This window comes from Rhinoraja longicauda, chromosome 7 (genome assembly GCF_053455715.1).
Source record: "Rhinoraja longicauda isolate Sanriku21f chromosome 7, sRhiLon1.1, whole genome shotgun sequence".
Lineage (NCBI taxonomy): Eukaryota > Metazoa > Chordata > Chondrichthyes > Rajiformes > Arhynchobatidae > Rhinoraja > Rhinoraja longicauda.
In genome coordinates, this window is record NC_135959.1 from 39,795,387 (window position 1) to 39,812,853 (window position 17,467).

General features: G+C 49.9%; 1 protein-coding gene across 1 annotated transcript in view; it reads left to right on the forward strand.

The window, feature by feature from the left end:
- cldn10a (claudin 10a) overlaps positions 1 to 17,467 on the forward strand; it is a 54,175-nt gene that overhangs the window by 13,306 nt on the left and 23,402 nt on the right. Inside the window, exon 2 of the mRNA XM_078403034.1 lies at positions 15,277 to 15,438. Coding sequence (XP_078259160.1) covers positions 15,277 to 15,438 — 162 coding nt within the window. The remainder of the gene's footprint in view (positions 1 to 15,276; positions 15,439 to 17,467) is intronic.

Genomic DNA, 17,467 nt, shown 5'->3' on the forward strand with positions numbered 1-17,467 from the left:
AATACCCATCCTTTGTTCTGGCCATGGCTTTGCAGAAAACCTAGAGACTGGGATGTAAGGTTTTTACTTTTTGTGGCTGGTCACGAGGTCCTGCGGCCATTTTAGGACCCACGGATTGTGACATCCTTTGTTAATCTGACCGCAGCCTTTCTCCGCTATCAGCCCCAGTCTCTCGTTTAAAATGTCCAAACTGCAGCTCTTTGGTTTTGTGTTGCTTTCCAAATGAGGGAAAACTTCTCAAATCTTACAGTCCCTCCTGTTGATTTGCATAACCCCAGCTTAACGAATCAATTAAATAATGTGGTTGAGCAATGTTTTCCCGATTCTCCATATCCAGACCCTTGAGGTTTTAACTAAACTAGTGTTTCATTGCGAACGTACAGTCCCCATCTTTTAGGCTGACCTTTACTGCCCGTGTCCCGGGCAAAACTATATTACAAGTATGTACATTTTCATGTCAGACATATACACCTACACCTCATCCCAGGCCGATGCCTCCGCCATCCTCCTACTGGTGTCAGCTTTAATGTAGGACATGAAAACAACACAACAGCAAAACGATACATTTTGTACATTCCTACACAATCACTCTTGATAAGAATTCGAAGAGGACAATACAAAAACACAGTTTATACAAATTTGAAGGGGACAATATAAAACACAGTCTACTCGGTGCGGAGGGGGCACGTCCTCCTAGCAGCTTGCGGCTGGGTCCTGCTCGCCCACCCGCACGTAACGGTCTCTCCATTCCCCTTGATGTACTCGGTTATTGAGGTGCTGCCCTCTTTTACATTTTACGCATATCAAATATAAGACTATCCCTGCTTGTATCACAACTAATGCGTGTGACGCTATCCTAACCCAAGACGGGACCTCGATATTGGTGAACAGGTCCCACCATGGTGGGATCACGATGTCCAATATTTCGGACCCTATCTCTACGGTCTTTTGCTCCAGGGTGTAAAAATGTCTTTGTGACACGGCGACTGCCTTTAACAGGGTTGTGAGATGTTCGGGGAGAGGGGGAATGGCGTACCCGAAATGCGCTACAAATCGCTGCAGGTCGGTGAAGTTTACCTGTACAGTTAGGTGAACCGTGGAGGGTTCAGGAATGGGGACAATTCGCTGCTGTGCCACTTGAACCTCTGCCCTGGGTTTAAAACAGAAGCTGCTGTCTCTTACCGGACACGAACCGTGCTGTCCGTGTCGATAGTACTGCGCTGCCGTGGTAACACAATAGGTACCACCCCCTATGTATGCCACCTGTGGGGGCACATGGCTCTGTGCCATTGCCTCCATGGTACAATTCATAGGCTTCGCGCCAGCAGTCCTGAACCCGCATTGCTGTTCTGAAAAGGCATTCAAGTGCTGAGGACACAATATGATATGTGCTCCCCGGCTCCGACACCCCGAGAGGTCAGTGCCCGTCATCGACTGCTCCCAGCGGATGACGTGCGATGGGACCGCTGCATAGCGAATATGGGCTCCCCCCTGAATGACTCCAATGTTCTCCACCCTGTACACTGGTGCGGGCCTTGTCGTCTTGCCCAACACTGGCATCCGCACCACTATTCCCATGACTGTGTGGTTTGACTGGCCACAATCTACGGGAACAGGGTATGCCTCCGATGCTAACCTGAGCTGGCACGGGGTGAGCGCATTCTGAAAGGGTAGCAGCGCCTGTAGGTGCTTGTTACTGATCCAGGACGGGACCAATCCTCCCTATTAGGTCCTCGAGGTTGCTGCGGCCCTCGCCCAGCAACCATGCCCCGTACAGTATGCACACCTCATTTTGCGCTGCCTGATCGGACGCGTTCCGATCTTCCCTAATCAGTGCGTTCACCGTGCCGGCATGCCTTTCCAGCTCAGCAATTATCTCACGCAGGTGTAGTGTCATTGCCTGGTCCTCATGTATCTCGGACCCGACGACCTTGTTCTCATCTGTGAGGATGTCTTTTAACTGTGCCTTTAACCTGTTAATCTGGGTCTGCAGCTCCACGGTATCTAGAGCGTTGACCACAGATGTCCCGGTGTTAAAGCCTGTAAATACATCATTTACTACACCCCTCCTATGCCTCCCCGTCTGACTCCAGTCCTCCGGCTCTTGGCTATACAAGCTCTCCTTGTCCACACTGGCAAGGTCGAACTCGTAAAATTGCCGGAACATGTTGGCTAGTAGCACCTGGTACAGTTTTTCAGTTTCCCTGGGGCACCACCCCGGCAACTGCACCTCGGTGATGTTTAAGATCACCGAGGCTACCGCGTAGTGCACCCCCTGGTACAATAACTGATCAGTCGGTATCAGTACCAGGCCATTCCCGGGCCCCTTAGTGGTTTTTGGACACTCACCCTCCTGTGCTACTGCCAGTGGAACTGTGGGAGGTGTTATGCGTGGTCTGGTGATGAGTTCAGTGGCGTTTACCGGGATCGGGAAAAAGGGGACCCCACAAGCCCGCGATCTAACATCCCACCTCATCCCCTTACCGTCATCCTGCCACTGTCTCTGGAAAAATATGCTGTTGCCCGTGGGGCAGCGATTCCTCGAACCCCACATACACATATAAATCCCCTCATCCGGTTCCCACCATTTGTCCCAACACACACTCAACTGTTCTTTAGTCCCAGAAATAGTCCTGTGAGTGTCGTTGTCAAGTCTCTCCCACTCAACAGTGGAGTTGGCCAATGTCCGGCTTGTTTTTCTTAGCCACCACCGCCTGCTCGCGGGGACCTTCCCCGTGCATACCAGGCAGATCCTTTTGCCAACGGTGGCGCTGATCTTTTGGGCGATGATCTTGACTCTCGGGCACAATAATGAGGTGTCCCGATAAGCAAAACCTGGGGCGCTGGAATACTCTGAAGAGTTCGATCCCAGCCACCCCGGCCACCGGCCTTCATGGAAGTAAACTGCGGTCTCCTCCGCTTCTCTCCTTCCAGTCCCATCGGTCGTGATGGGAGCCGTCTCCCCGGAGCATCCGTAGACGATGATGTCCTTGGTGTGGCCCCGATAGGCCCACCCACATCCGATTGTTGTGGCAAAGATCCACCATACGAGTGCCTCCTTCCATTCCAGAAAACAGATAAAGAAGAATGGTATAGCCAGCCTCTTGGGGAGCGCTTGGATTTTTTAAACGCCTCTGCGGGCGGGTCTCTTGAACCCCAGCCTGCACCCCACACCCACACATCCTGGACGCATCAACTTTATTTAAACTCTAACTATCCCCACAAAACTTATCTAAAATACTTAAACTTATCTAAAATACCTATCCTTATCTATATTACCTAAAATATCCATATTACCTAACCCTTATCTATAATAGCTTATCCATATCTAAATTTACCTAAAATATAATACAGTGCCGCCTTCCCAGGGCGGCTCAGCTAATCCCTGTCAGGGCTGCAGCGGGTCGTCTCCTGCGGCTGCACCACGCTGTCTTCCACCTTTGATCCTCCGCAGCCTGTCGCTGCCTGGCGGGGGCTAGGTCCCCTCCGAGACGTAAGCTCCCTCCTCCTTACTTGGCTCCCGTACCTCGGGGCGTGATTGACCTCTGGCCAAAACTTTCTAAGTTGGGGTTTCCTGCTGGACCTACGGAGGATCACCTTAGGCACTGCCCCCTGGACAGCCTGGCTGAGGACCGGTTCCTGCCGTGCCGCAGCTCGGGTACCCCCCGCAGCTGCCGACCCTGGCCCCGCCTCATCCAGCTCTGCCCCCTTGGTGCTGGGTATACCCGCGGCATCCGGCCTCACCCTGCCTGTACCTACAGGTGGTGAGCCTTCGCTCGCTACCTCCGCCTTCCTGGTGCTTGAGTCGGGGACGTTACTGTCGTCCCCCTCCGACTCCTCTTCCTCCGTAATGGGATCCAGCCCCTGGTCGAGCTGATCAGGCTCTTCCTCGTCCGAATCCCACCCAAAACGCGAGACTCTCCATTCCTGGAGAATGTCCTCCCCCCTCACGCAGGCAACCTTACCTGTCTGCGTGGCCTGCCTCATTCTTGGCTCTGAGTCCCCACTCACAGGGCTGGCCCCTGTGGTTGACCCCTGTGCCCCCGGCCTGTACAATTTACATTGATTGACATGGAACCACTTACTCCGCCGGGGCATCTTCACGGCGTAGACCATGTGGCTGGCTTTATCTACAATGCTGTAGGGCCCCGTGTAGAGTGGTTCGAAACTACCTACCCTAGTGTAGATCCGAACCATCACTAGTTCTCCTACCTCCCACTCCTGCAGCTTGCGCGGCTCCAGCAACAGCTTGTTACCCAGGTGTTGCCTTCCCATGTTCCCAGCCGCCTGCCCGTGGACCTGCTTCAGATGCTCGAAGAGGTTCTGGACAAACCTGTCCCTCTTAACCTCTTCGAGCTGACCCTCCGTGAGCACCGGGGCCAGAACATGGGTGGGAGTGCGCATAACCCTGCCAGTCATCAGCTCGTACGGGGAATATCCCGTGCTCTTAGACTGGCTGGCCCTGATCCCCATGAGGACTAGGGGCAGGACCTCCGCCCATTTTTGGGGCGAGCCCGTAGCCTCCTTCCTCAGCCTTTCTTTCAGTGTCCGGTTCATGCGCTCCACAATCCCTGATGACTGGGGATTGTGGGCTACGTGCCACTTCCCCTCAATGCCCAGGAGCATGAGGGTGTTCTGCATTACCTGCCCTGTGAAATGACTCCCTTGTTCGGACTCCACAAAACGAGGGAGCCCCCACCGTGAGAACACCTCCCGGACCAGGATCTTAGCAGTCCCCAGTGCCATAGCTGTCTTACAGGGGAAAGCCTCCACCCACTTAGTGAACACGTCAACGAGGACGAGGCAGTACTTATAGCCTCCTTGGGTGGTGGGCAAGGGCCCGATGTAGTCGATCTGGATCGACTGCCATGGTCCCTCCACCCTCCTGACGTGTCCCATGGGCACTTTCCTTTTCTGGGGGTCTGGGTTATTGGCAGCACAGACGAGGCAGCTGGCACAGAACTCACGGACCTCGTCCCTAAGCCCCGGCCACCATCCCGCCTGCTCTACCCGCTGCCACGTAACCTCCGGTCCGGGGTGCCCTGCCCCTGGACCCTCATGTGCCTGCTGTGGCACAACCCACTGTTCGGCATGGAAGAGCATGCCTTCTTTTACAAAGAGGGTCTCCTTACCGTAGAGACCCTCTACCTGCTCGCCCTCGCTAACTGCTCTGAGGATGGCTTTTAAAGCAGGATCCTGAGCTTGGACGGTCCTCAGGTCCAGAGGCAATGTGACCTTTGGGGTCCCGACGTTACCCTCCTTACCCTGGATCGCTGCTATCTGCCTGTGCCCATAGGGGTCCCAAAAAATGCCACTGCGGGCGCCCTCCTTGGCCAGGGCGTCCGCCTGCTTGTTGCCCTCCCACCGGGGCTCTATGGCGGAATGAGCCTTTACCTTATGGATGTAAACCTCCCCTTTCTCCCCTACTGCTGCTAAAATCTGCTCTAGCAGGGGTTTAACGGTTAACGGCCTCCCGTCTGAGGAAGTGTATCCGCGACGGGACCAGATGGCCAGGTACTCGGTACACGAATTGCAGGTGAACATGCTGTCCGAGCAGATCGTGTACGGGGTTGGGAACCTCTCTGGGTGGGTAATAACGTACGCCACCGCGTACAGCTCGGCCTGCTGCGCGCTCATGAGACTGGGGAGCTTAATTGCCAAGGCAATGCCTGCCTTGGGGTCATAAACTCCACACCCTTGAGTCGTTCGCCAGCTGACACCGTACTGGAGCCGTCCACATAGATCTCCCAGCCTGTGGGATGGATCCCAGCCCGTAGACCTATGTCGACGTCCCAGACCCCCTCCACGGAACACCGATGGGCCATTCTGGGATATATTAAATTTGCCGCGAGCTTTGGCTCGCACAGACCTTCAATTTTTAGATTCATCTGTGACAGGAGGAGGGTCCAGCGCGCGATGCGGGCGCTGCTGACAGTCCCATCCTTGATCCTTCCATCCAGAAGCATCTGGGTGGGTGTGTGATGGGTGAGGAGAGTGATTGGAGAGGTACCTGTGAAGATTAAAGCCCTCTTCACAGCCCAATGCGTGGCTAAAAGGTGCCTCTCGCAATTGGAGAAACTCCTCTCCACATCGGTGAGCACCCTGGAGGAGTACACCACTGGTCGCAGCCTACCGTGCCGTTCCTGCAGCAGCACGGCACTCAGGCTGTCCCCACTGGCTGCCACCTCCAGAGAAAACCCTTTCTCCCCATCTATGGCTCCTAAGGCTGGTGCGGTTTGCAGATCCCCCTTCAACTTCTCGAACGCGGCCTGGCAACCCTCATCCCAAGCCCACTCCACTCCCTTGTGTAGGAGTCGGAGTAGCGGGGCTGCGGTGGCCGCGTAGTCCTCGATGAAGTCTCTGCAATACCCGGTCAGTCCCAGGAAAGACCTCACACCCGTGATTGCAAAGGGAATCGGCAACTCCTGCACTGACTCCCTCCTAGCCTGATCTATAGCCCTTTCCCCAGCGCGGATGGTCAGACCCAAGAATTTTACCTCTGGCAGACCGATCCATGCCTTTTTCGGATTTACTTTAAAACCCTTCCTAGCCAGCAGCTCTAGCAGCTCGGCCAGCAGTGGACCGTGCTCCTCCTTTGTGTCTGTGAACAAAAGGAGGTCGTCCACATACTGCACGACCTGGTGGCGCTGGCTAAACTCCCTTAGGCTATCCGCCATACACTGGTGAAAAATGCTGGGGTTGTTGTGGAAACCCTGTGGTAAGCAGTTCCAGGTGTACTGTTGCCCTTTAAAAGTAAAGGCAAACTTGTACTGGTCCTTCCGCCGCAGCGGAATGGACCAAAACCCATTGGAAATATCCAGCACCGTGAACGTGGTCGCGGATGCTGGGATACTTCCGATGAGGTCGGCAACTGCTGCCACCGTGGGTGCGCAGGCGGGGATATTACTGTTGAGGACCCGGTAGTCCACCGTGGCCCTCCATGAGTTATCCGGTTTCCTAACCGGCCACAATGGAGAGTTTACGTGTGTGGCTATCGGCCTCAGTACGCCCTGCTGCACCAGTGAAGATATGGCTATCTCCAAATCGGGTTCTGCCTCCTTGGGGAAATTGTGCTGCCTCTGGGGTCTGGTCATGGGGTCCCCGTCTATGCTGACCTCGAACCCCACTACCCTACCACAATCGTGTTTGTGGGTCGCAAACGCGTTCAGGTTGCTTCCCACACACTTTTGTAGTTCGGCCGGGACCTCCGCCACCATGCACTCGAGGTCGTAACCCTCGGGCGGCTTCATGGTGCACAGAGTCCCTTTCCCCTCCTTTCTCCTAATCACTATTATCTCCCCTTTACCGCCCTTGTCCACCCAAAGGCAGTGGTTCCGTAAGTCCATGAGGATCCCATGGCTTACTAGAAAATCGGAACCAATGATCCCCTTCCCACCCCCTTCTGTCCACTTCATCAGGATACACTCCCATGTGGTATGGAGTGTCCCCAAATGAACGGACAGCGGGATGGAACGCGCGCCAGCCTGTTCCTTCCCCGTGAACCCCGCCAGTGCGAAAGGGACCCCTGTGGACAGGGGAGAGTCAAAGGGTTCCTCTGTGTGGACCACGGTGCATGAAGCCCCCGTGTCCAACAGATAATTGCCCCTTTGCCTCTCCACTACCATCTCCACAAGCGGCCTCTTCCACGCATCGTAGCGGAGAGGACAGATAGGCGGGCTGTGCGGGCTGATGTCATTGGGGAATGTCCAGTGTCCCTCCCGTACCCGGGGAGCCGGTAGCGACTGCCACCTTCCCCTGTGCTGTCATGAGGGACCGCATCACCTCGATCATCGTCTCGATGATCTCGGGCTTAACTGGGACATCGGCTCGCTGGGTGGTGCCAACCCTATCTTCCTTGATGTGGACCCTGCAATCTTTTCGCCAGTGCCCCACCTTACCGCACTCAAAACACTTGGACTGTGCGGTAGGGTTACCCTCCTGTCGCCACTCCTTTTGGGCCAGTGCAGTAGCCTCCGCTACGTGCACCTTCCCTTTTACTAACCGGGTGGTCGTACTCTGGGTATTTCTATACCCCACCGTGAGACGGTCTAAAACTGCCTCCTCCGTGCTATTTGTGGGATCAAACCAGGCTTTCGCCTGTTCCCTGACGGCTGCCAGGCTGTTTGACACCAAGCATCGGAGCCACTGGGCTCTCCCATTCCCGGCCAGGTCATCCCGCGCGGGGACGTGCGGGCAACTGCTCTGATATACTGTCCACAGTCGCGCCGCAAAAACTCTTGGGGGTTCTCCCTCCATCTGGAGGGTCTTCCCTAATCGGGCAAATGGACCCTCATCGCCCATGCCCAAGACTTCCAGGACCTCGTCCCGCAGGAGATTGTAGGTCCTGGTCCCTCTTTTACTCTCGTCTGAGAGGCATTGGAGGATCGAGCTGTCCAGGGAGAACAGCAACAATTTTGCCCGTTCTCCCTCGTCGCAACCGTTGATTGCGGCGGTCTGTTCTATCTCCCTGAAATGCAGTGAGGGGTCCCCTGATCCGGACAATTTTGTAACATGCCCGATCATGGCTCTAAACTGCTGGGAGTTGTGGGGCACCATGATCTCGCTCTGAATGGGTCCTGTGTCCCCATTCTCCATGGGGGGTCCCCGTCTGGTTTCCAGGACCGGGCACATGGGTGCTGGTGCCGAGTATTCTACCGGGAGCTCCTTTCTCTCTCTTTCCCCTACACTACCCCTTTTCCAGGATGCCTCGTAGCTAGGGGGATCGCGGAGTTTGGGGGCTGAAGCCACCATGGTCTTTCTAGGGATCGGAACCGGGACCTTCGCACCCGCTAGTGACTGGCCCGCGGGGGGGTTCATCAAACAGACCAGCCCGCTTGCTTTATTTAAAGCACCCCACAGACCCTCTATCTCCAGCAGGCAGGCCCCGTGGTCGGCCCCTTCCGACCTGTCCTCCAAAACCATTTTGTAGGCTGCCCTAACCCCCTTGAGGTTCTCTTCCTGGGTCTCCAGCTGGTGGCTCAGGGAAGCGCACTGCTCCCTGAGCTTGCCCTTACTGCGCATAGCCTCAGTGATCTGACACTCCATCAGCTCTACCCTGGTTTTGTGCCGGTTGGTCACGACCCGGCGCTCTTTGTTTAAAGAGTCCAGAGCCTCGATTAACTGGTTCCCACCCGCAGCCTTCTCCTCTACCTCCTCCTGAAGGTCCCTGATCTGGGCTGCCTGTGCCACAACCACGCGGTCCAAAAGCTGGACCTGCCTTTTATAGCAGGTCAGCCAGACCGCCTTTTCCACAGCTTTCTTATGGGCTGTACTGGCCGTCCACCGGATCGCTGCATCCAGTGGGCGCTTGTCATCTAATAACGCACACATCCATTGTTTGGTGATATTCACCTTACTAAACACATAGTCCGCAATGCGCTCGTCCATTATGTCCCTAGTTTTAAAATCCTTTTCTGGTACACTATCATCCTGCTGCCAGTGTCCCTTCGTGGTCGCCATTATCTGTAAGGGGTTTCTGCGCCGAGCTTTCGCCCGACCTAAGGTCCCCGTGCCTTGCTCTGATCCCTTGACCAGGCCGTGCACACTGGTTCCCCGTGAGTGGTTCGACCCACTCACCCCTTATGGTTCTAGACACTGGACTTAGATGCAGGAGCTCTTATAGTGCAGAAAAATTCAACCAGACCAGATTTGAAAACCAGGGTTTAAATGAAAAGGCTTTTATTCAGCGCTTGGGACTATTGTCCACGAATATTTATACATTGCTGTATGACATACTTATTAAATACGTACCGAATCACACGAATACTTATACCTATGAATCATTAAACACACACAGTTCCACAGGACAGATACCCGAATGCCTTTTTCGCTGATTTTTTTGAAACACACAGTTCCACAAAACATATACACGAATACCCTTTTACTTATGAATTCTTAAACACACAGTTCTACAAGACATACACACGACTGTAAGATGGGGAACGTACGACACATCGCAACCTTGACCAACACATATTTTAATACACACCCAACGTTTATTCACAACCACCCTCCCCTCTACACTAAACTATGTCCAGGATATGTAGGATTTGGAGTACATGCTCACCATGGGGTTATTACTGGGGTTACTGGCTGTTCGTTTTGCAGTATTTCTTCTTGAGTTGCGTGCCTGTTCCTCTCTCTTGCATCCGTTCTTCTTGCCTGTCGTTTCTTCCTCCTGTATTCGTTTGACTTCCTTCCGACTCTCTTCTTGACTTCAGTTGACTTCGAACCCGGTTTTCTCTGCGCTTCTTGACTTAACTTTTTCACCCAAAAGTAGTGGCCAGTTATACTATTTCTGACCCGTCCTATCTCCCGCCAGATCTTGGAATCTCTTTGTTCAAAAAGATATGTATGAGTTTTTCTTCTGATCTGCGCTTATGTTCGGGGATACCGGGGATGGCCAGACGGTGTTAATTGGTATTTCGTTGTGAGGTGATGGGTGTTAACTGGTTTCCCATCACCTACCAGGTAGTTTTCTATGGGCTATTGTGCCCCCTCAACGAGATGAACTGTTTAGGTCGGCTTGGGGCATTGTGAGTATGCTGATGTCAGCGCCCCAGTGTCTGGACTCCGACCTGGTTTCGTAGGTTTCTGCATGGCCAATACCCATCCTTTGTTCTGGCCATGGCTTTGCAGAAAACCTAGAGACTGGGATGTAAGGTTTTTACTTTTTGTGGCTGGTCACGAGGTCCTGCGGCCATTTTAGGACCCACAGATTGTGACATCCTTTGTTAATCTGACCGCAGCCTTTCTCCGCTATCAGCCCCAGTCTCTCGTTTAAAATGTCCAAACTGCAGCTCTTTGGTTTTGTTTTGCTTTCCAAATGAGGGAAAATTTCTCAAATCTTACAGTCAGGACAGTGTGAAGAACCGGAGAGATGGCGTCCTCTGTGGTTCTATTTGCCCTGTATGCAAATTGATGTGGGTCCAGTGAGTCAGGGATGCTGGATTTGATGTGTGAGAGGACCAGCCTTTCGAAGCACTTCATGACTATCGGAGTTAGGGCAACCGGACGGTAGTCGCTCAGGTTGGTGATCTTTGCTTTTTTTGGCACCGGCACTATGATAGCCGACTTCATGCACTTGGGGACCGTAGCCAGAGATAGTGACAGGTTAAAAATCCTGGTGAATACCTCAGCCAACTGTTCAGCACAGTCCTTAAGTACCGTTCCTTGAACTCCATCCGGGCCTGCAGCCTTGCCTGGGTTGACCCTTCGCAGAGCGCGTTGTACCTCCTGTGTTCTCAGTTGCAAGATCTTCTTCAGACTGATGAAATGGGGGAGAAAGCAGAAAAAGAGGTGGATTAGGACTGGCAAGATGAGGCCATTACAGATGAGGGGCGAGATTGATGGGCCGAATGGCCTAATTCTACTCCTCTCCCATGACCTTATGACGGGTTTGATTGGCATATGGGTGTACTAGATGACAAAGGCTAGAGGTGAAAAGGAGACAAAAGACTGTCAGATAAGGAGAAAAGAGGAGTGAAATGTAATCTGAGGGAAGGATTTAGGTGGAAAGGGACAGGGAGTAAAAGAGATAAAAGAAAAATGGGCGACTGGGATTAGAGATGAGCATATGTAGTAGGAGGCAGCGGCAGCAGGAGATGGTGGAAAAAAGTGTGATTCTGTGTGTGGCGCAGTGGGGAGCAGGCAAGGGAGGTGAGGATTTGAGGGGATATTACTTGAAATCGCATCTCCACCGAAGACGTAGACCTCCACTCACGGTACGAATCCCAAATTTATCATAAAGCCCGCTTACAAGACAAGTGCTACTGTAGGCAGGCAGACCTGACGTCTACCGTGCTGCTGCCAGGTATCAGCTCTCGGGCACCTCCTTATAGCTACCCCTTGACCATGACCCCATGGACGAATACCAGCCGCCATTTCTCAAAAAGTCACCGATTTCATTGCCTCTGGCAATCTCGCCTCCACAGCCTCCAACCTCATAGATCCCCAACTTCACTGTCTGTTTATCTCCATCCAGCAGAGACCATTGCAGAGAGCAGTCCTGAGCTATTATCTACCTCATTGGAGACCCTCGTTCCACCTTTAATCAGACTTTACTGGACTTACACTAAACATTATTCTCGTTATTTCCTTTATCATGTTCTGCACAAGCAGGACTGCCCTGTGGACGCATTGTTTCTGCCTGTTCCAGCCCTACCAAACTCCTCTCCACATGCCTCGATTCGATCTTGTCTCCCCCTTGTCCAATCCCTTCTGACCTACATCCAGTACACCTCACACGCGCTCATTATGTTAATAGCTTTCAATTCCTTAGCCACATGTTCACATCACCACCGGTGTCCAGTCTTTACACCTTTATTCCTCAAGGCCCTTTGGTTCTTCCTTGAGCAGAAATCTAATCAGTTCCCAATTAACGTTCTCCCCCACCTGGCAGAACTTGTTCTATCCTGAGTAACTTCTCTTTTGCCTCCTTTCACTTTCTTCTAGTCAAAGGCGTAGCCATGGGCACTCCTGTGGGCTCCAGCAATGCCAGTTTTTTTGTTGGTTAAGTTGAACACTCCTTGTTCCAAACATACCCTAGTACCATTTCCCTACACTTTCTCTGTTATATCAAGGACTGCATCGGGCTGCATCCGTGCAAAACTCACTGATTTAATCAACTTTACTACTAATTTCCACGCTGGCCTCAAATTAACTTGGAATATATATCTTGACACTTCTCTCCACTTTCTCAATCTCCCTGTCTCCAACACAGGGGACAAACTATATTCTGATGTCTCCGACAAACCTGCTTATTCTCACAGTTACCCGACTATAAAAAAAAATGACACAGTGCTGTAGTAACTCAACAGTCAGGCAGCATCTTTGGAGAACGTGGATAGGTGACATTGAGTCAGGACCCTTATTCAGACTGTCAAAAGTTTGAAGAATGGTCCCATCCCAAATCATCATCTATCCATATTCTCTAGAGATGCAACCTGACCCATTGAGTTATTCCAGCACTTGGTTTTGTTTTTTGTAAACCAGCATCTGTAGTTCCTTTTTTCTACCTAGATTATACCTCTTCCCAACCTGTCTCTTACAAGAGATGCAATCCCTTACTTTCAATTTCATCTCTGTTGCAACTGATTCCAAGATAATTTGAACCATTCCAGTACATCCAAGATGTTCTTCTTCGAAGAATGTGGTTATCCAATTGCTGTTGTAGATGGATTCCTTACCCATAGGAGCACTCTGAAAGGACCACTCTGCCTGCAACTCCTAGGTTCGCTCATCCATTCCCATCGAGCCCACCCTCTGTCCAGGTACTTTCCCCAACATCTGTCCCTGCACCTTCTCTCTCTCACTTCCATCCTGGGACCCCATCCAGATGAGGCATGGGTTCACGTGCATCTCTTCTACTGCATGTGGTGCTCCTGATGTGGCCTCCTTTGTATCAGCAAGACCAAGCATAGAGTATGCGACCATTTTGCTAAACACGTGCTCAGTCCGCCAAGGTCTGCTGGATCAACCGGTTGCTAACCATTTTAATTTCCCTTCTCATTGCCAGATCGACTTTTTATCCTTGACCTCCTCCATTACCAGAGGCTACACGCAAACTTGAGGAACAGCACCTCATTTTTTGGGGTCGTTTACACCCCAATGGTAGGAATATTGAATTCTCTAACTTCAAATAATATCCTCCATGGCCCACCCACCCCAGTGTGTACACATTTCTCCCACCATCTTCCAGCCACCCTGCTACTTTCCTCTCTGTATACTCACCTCATATCCCAGAGTTACCCATTTCCCTTTTATAACTCCCTGTTTTTCCTCTCACCTGTCCCCTTCCATCCATATCCCTACCTCCAGCGGTACATTTCACTCTTCTCTCCCTATTGAGTTTTAGTGGGATACAGCTTGTAAACAGGCCCTTCAGCCCATCGAATTCATGCTGACCATCGATTGTTCACACCAGTTCTATATTATCCCACTTGTCATCCATTCCCTACACATGGAGAATTTTACAGGTCAATTAACCTTCAAACCCACATGTGTGTGGGATGTGGGAGGCAATTGGAACACCCAAAAATACCCCACAGTCACAGGATGAACGTGCAAACGCCACACACATACAGAACCTGAGATCAGGATTGAACCCAGGTCTCTGGTGCTGTGAGATAGTAGCCCTACCAGCTGCACCACTTTGCTGCTCTTTCCTGACACCCTTTTGTCTAATTTCCTCGTTTTTGTCCCTTTCCTCACCCATCTGTCAATTAAACCTCCCTATAATCTATAAATTGCCAGCCTTTGTTCCACCCCAGCTACTCTTTTCCAGTTTTCTCCCCTCCCAATTCCATCAGTCTGAAGAAGGATCCCGAATGTTGTCTGCCCATTCTCTCCACAAATGTTGCCTGACCTTCTGAGTCCCTCCAACACTTGGTTTTGTTCAATATTTCAGCTTCTGCAGTTCCTTGCGTCATCATCTTCCTAAATCTTTTGCATCCCTTCATATTTTATGACATCCTTCCTATAGCAGGGCGGTCACGGTGGGGCAGCGGTAGAGCTGCTGCCTTACAGCACTTGCAGCGCCGGAGACCCGGGTTCGATCCCGACTACGGATGCTGTCTGTACGAGTTTGTAGGTTCTCCCCGTGACCCGCGTGGGTTTTCTCCGAGATCTTTGGTTTCCTCCCACACTCCGAAGACATACAGGTTTGCAGGTTAATTGGCTTGGTAAATGTAAAAATTGTCCCTAGTGCGTGTAGGATAGTGTTAATGTGTGGGGATTGTTGGTTGGCGTGGACCCAGTGGGCCGAAGGGCCTGTTTCCACGCTGTATCTCTAAACTAAACTAAAGTGATCAGAACCATACATAGTATTCTATATGTGGCCTTAGCAATGTCGTATACAGCTGTAACATGACATCCCAACTCCTGTACTCAATAACCTGACAAATGATGACAAGCATGACAAATGTTTGTGTCACCACCTTCATGGAACAATGGACCTGCACCCCGAGGTCTCTGTTCTACATCATTCTGGAAGGCCCTACCATTTACTATGTATTCCTGCCCTGGTTTAACATTTGAAAATGCAATGCACCACATTGATCTGAATTAAATTCCATCTGCCATTGGCCCACTCTAGACCCCGAATTCCCACAAGCAATGCTGACCATCGCTAATCAATCCTGCTTTTTCAAATGCTATTCCTAACCAGTCCCTTGCCTTTTCTCGTTATAAATTTGTTGTGAATCCTAGTTTCTAATGTAATAAGTATATTTTTGAAATTTCACGTTACATTCATGTTTGATTTTCTTTCTTATCCAGCTTATATCCAGGTCTGCAGAGGTCTCACGATTGCTGCTGTTTGTCTGGGATTTTTTGGTTGCATATTTTCACTGGTGGGGATGAAGTGCACAAAGGTTGGAGGCTCAGAAAGTATTAAAGGAAAAATTACCTTTTTTGCAGGAATGCTGTTCATTCTTTCGGGTAAGTCATAGAGTCATACAGCGCAGAAACAAGCCGTGTGGCCCACCATATTCATGCTGACCATCAATTACCAATTTACACTTATCCCATTTACCAGTGTTTTATCTGTTGCTTTCTATGTCTCACATTGCGTAGAATTAGGGAATGGGGAATGAGGATTGAGGTAAATTAGCAATTTTTTGGCCATAGAAAATTTACCGGTCACTTTCATTGGCATCAAGCTTTATTTTCAGGCATCAAAAAACTGATTGCAAATTCTGAAACACTTGCATTAGGGTGCAAACTCACTTTCTCTTGATTATTTCTTCAGGGTTCTGATAACTAACCCAGTAAAAGCATGACAACGGTATCAATCTTATTCATAACAGTAAGGATTTGGCAGTATGTTCGCTATCTGCCAAGCATAATAGATCCCATAATTGTGTTCTTATAAACCAAATCCCAATACCCAGTGACTGCTGTCCGATTTTATCAATGTAAATGATTGCTTTCACTGTTCAAGCAGTTCAACTTTCAAAATGCTGCTAATAATGACAAAAAAACACAATTAAAAATCACACAGTCTGTGGTTAAGTTTAAAGTGGTTAAGAACATCTAACTTCTTTACCATATCTTGGCCAATATTTTGTCACTGTTTACCAATTGAAATGAAGAATCCGTAATGAGGCACGCTGTATTTACACCAGAAATTACCTACTGCCACACTATTGACACAAAAATACTTATGTTCAAACGAAGCAGCTCTAAATCCATGTTCTTTGTAATGTGCATTTAAGTAACTGTTTCTTGGTTCAAACAGCAAGCAGTTCAAATGGATTAATCAAATCCTGACAGTCCTACATCTTTTCCATTAGGTTGACTCATACTGCTGAGTTTCCCAAGCTGCTACTTTGAACATTGGGGAAAAAAATGTTCCTACATATCTTACAAATTCCCTTATTTGTTTGGAGAACATTCGATTGGTGACCCTCTTGCTTTCCATTTTTTGGACGTTGTTCAATGACTAATACATTTTATTGTGCTTTAAGATCCTGATTCTTACTCAACATGATGATGCAGTCTCATACTGAAATAGTTGTTGACAGTGGACAGTAAACAAATAATGACAAAATCGTTTGGTTGAAGCTTGCCTGTAAGGGGGGAGGGGAATTTCGATCAGTAATGAAGCTAGAAGCTTTGGTAGCTTTGTGATTTGAATATTTTGTTGTCATAAATAATGGGATGAGACTGGAACGTCAGGATTTCACCTGCCGCAGAGGAGTGTGCGTAGATTCTTGCCTGGGAAGCCCTGGGGAAATTAAAATACAATTACAGTTTGTTCCGGTTTGGAATTTTACAATACAAATTGGTAGATTGCTATTGTTATAATTATTAATATTTATTTGACTTTGTTTTACTGATTTTGAAAGTCAGTGATAGATGCTGTTTAGATTAAAGCTCAGGCTTTTATGAGCTTCGAGCACAGACAAAGGTTTTTAAATCATTTCAATCAAAATGTGCTTTGAACTGCATGTAAAGACAAGCCATAATCCTTACATAAGCAATAATGAAACCAACTAGCCTATTGCTTTTCAGTTGCAGGCTGACCAGGAAGTTGCCTCCAAGTTAATTCCCGTGTTTGTTGACATGCATGTGACAAAAAATGATATGGTTAAAAAAATGCATGTTTCCTATGAATGCCATTCAGATGTGATTTGAATTGACAACCTGGCTCTTTGCAGAAACAAAAAGATATTTTTTAAGAAGGAATATACAGATATTCCAGGAAATTAAAGGCTGGTGATCTTCACAGGAAGCTAATGGGGAGGATTATTAGGGATACGGCAGTTGGAAGAGAATGGGCTAATTAGCCACAGTCAGGATGAGTTTATGTTGGGCAGTCATGTCTGACAAACTTGATTAACTTTTTTGAAGAGGTGATTGATGAGAGAGGGCATTGGATGTTGTCCATATGTACTTTATTTAGTAAGGCATTTTACACTACATTCATAGTAGTTTGATCTAGAAGTTTAAGATGCATGGGTGACCT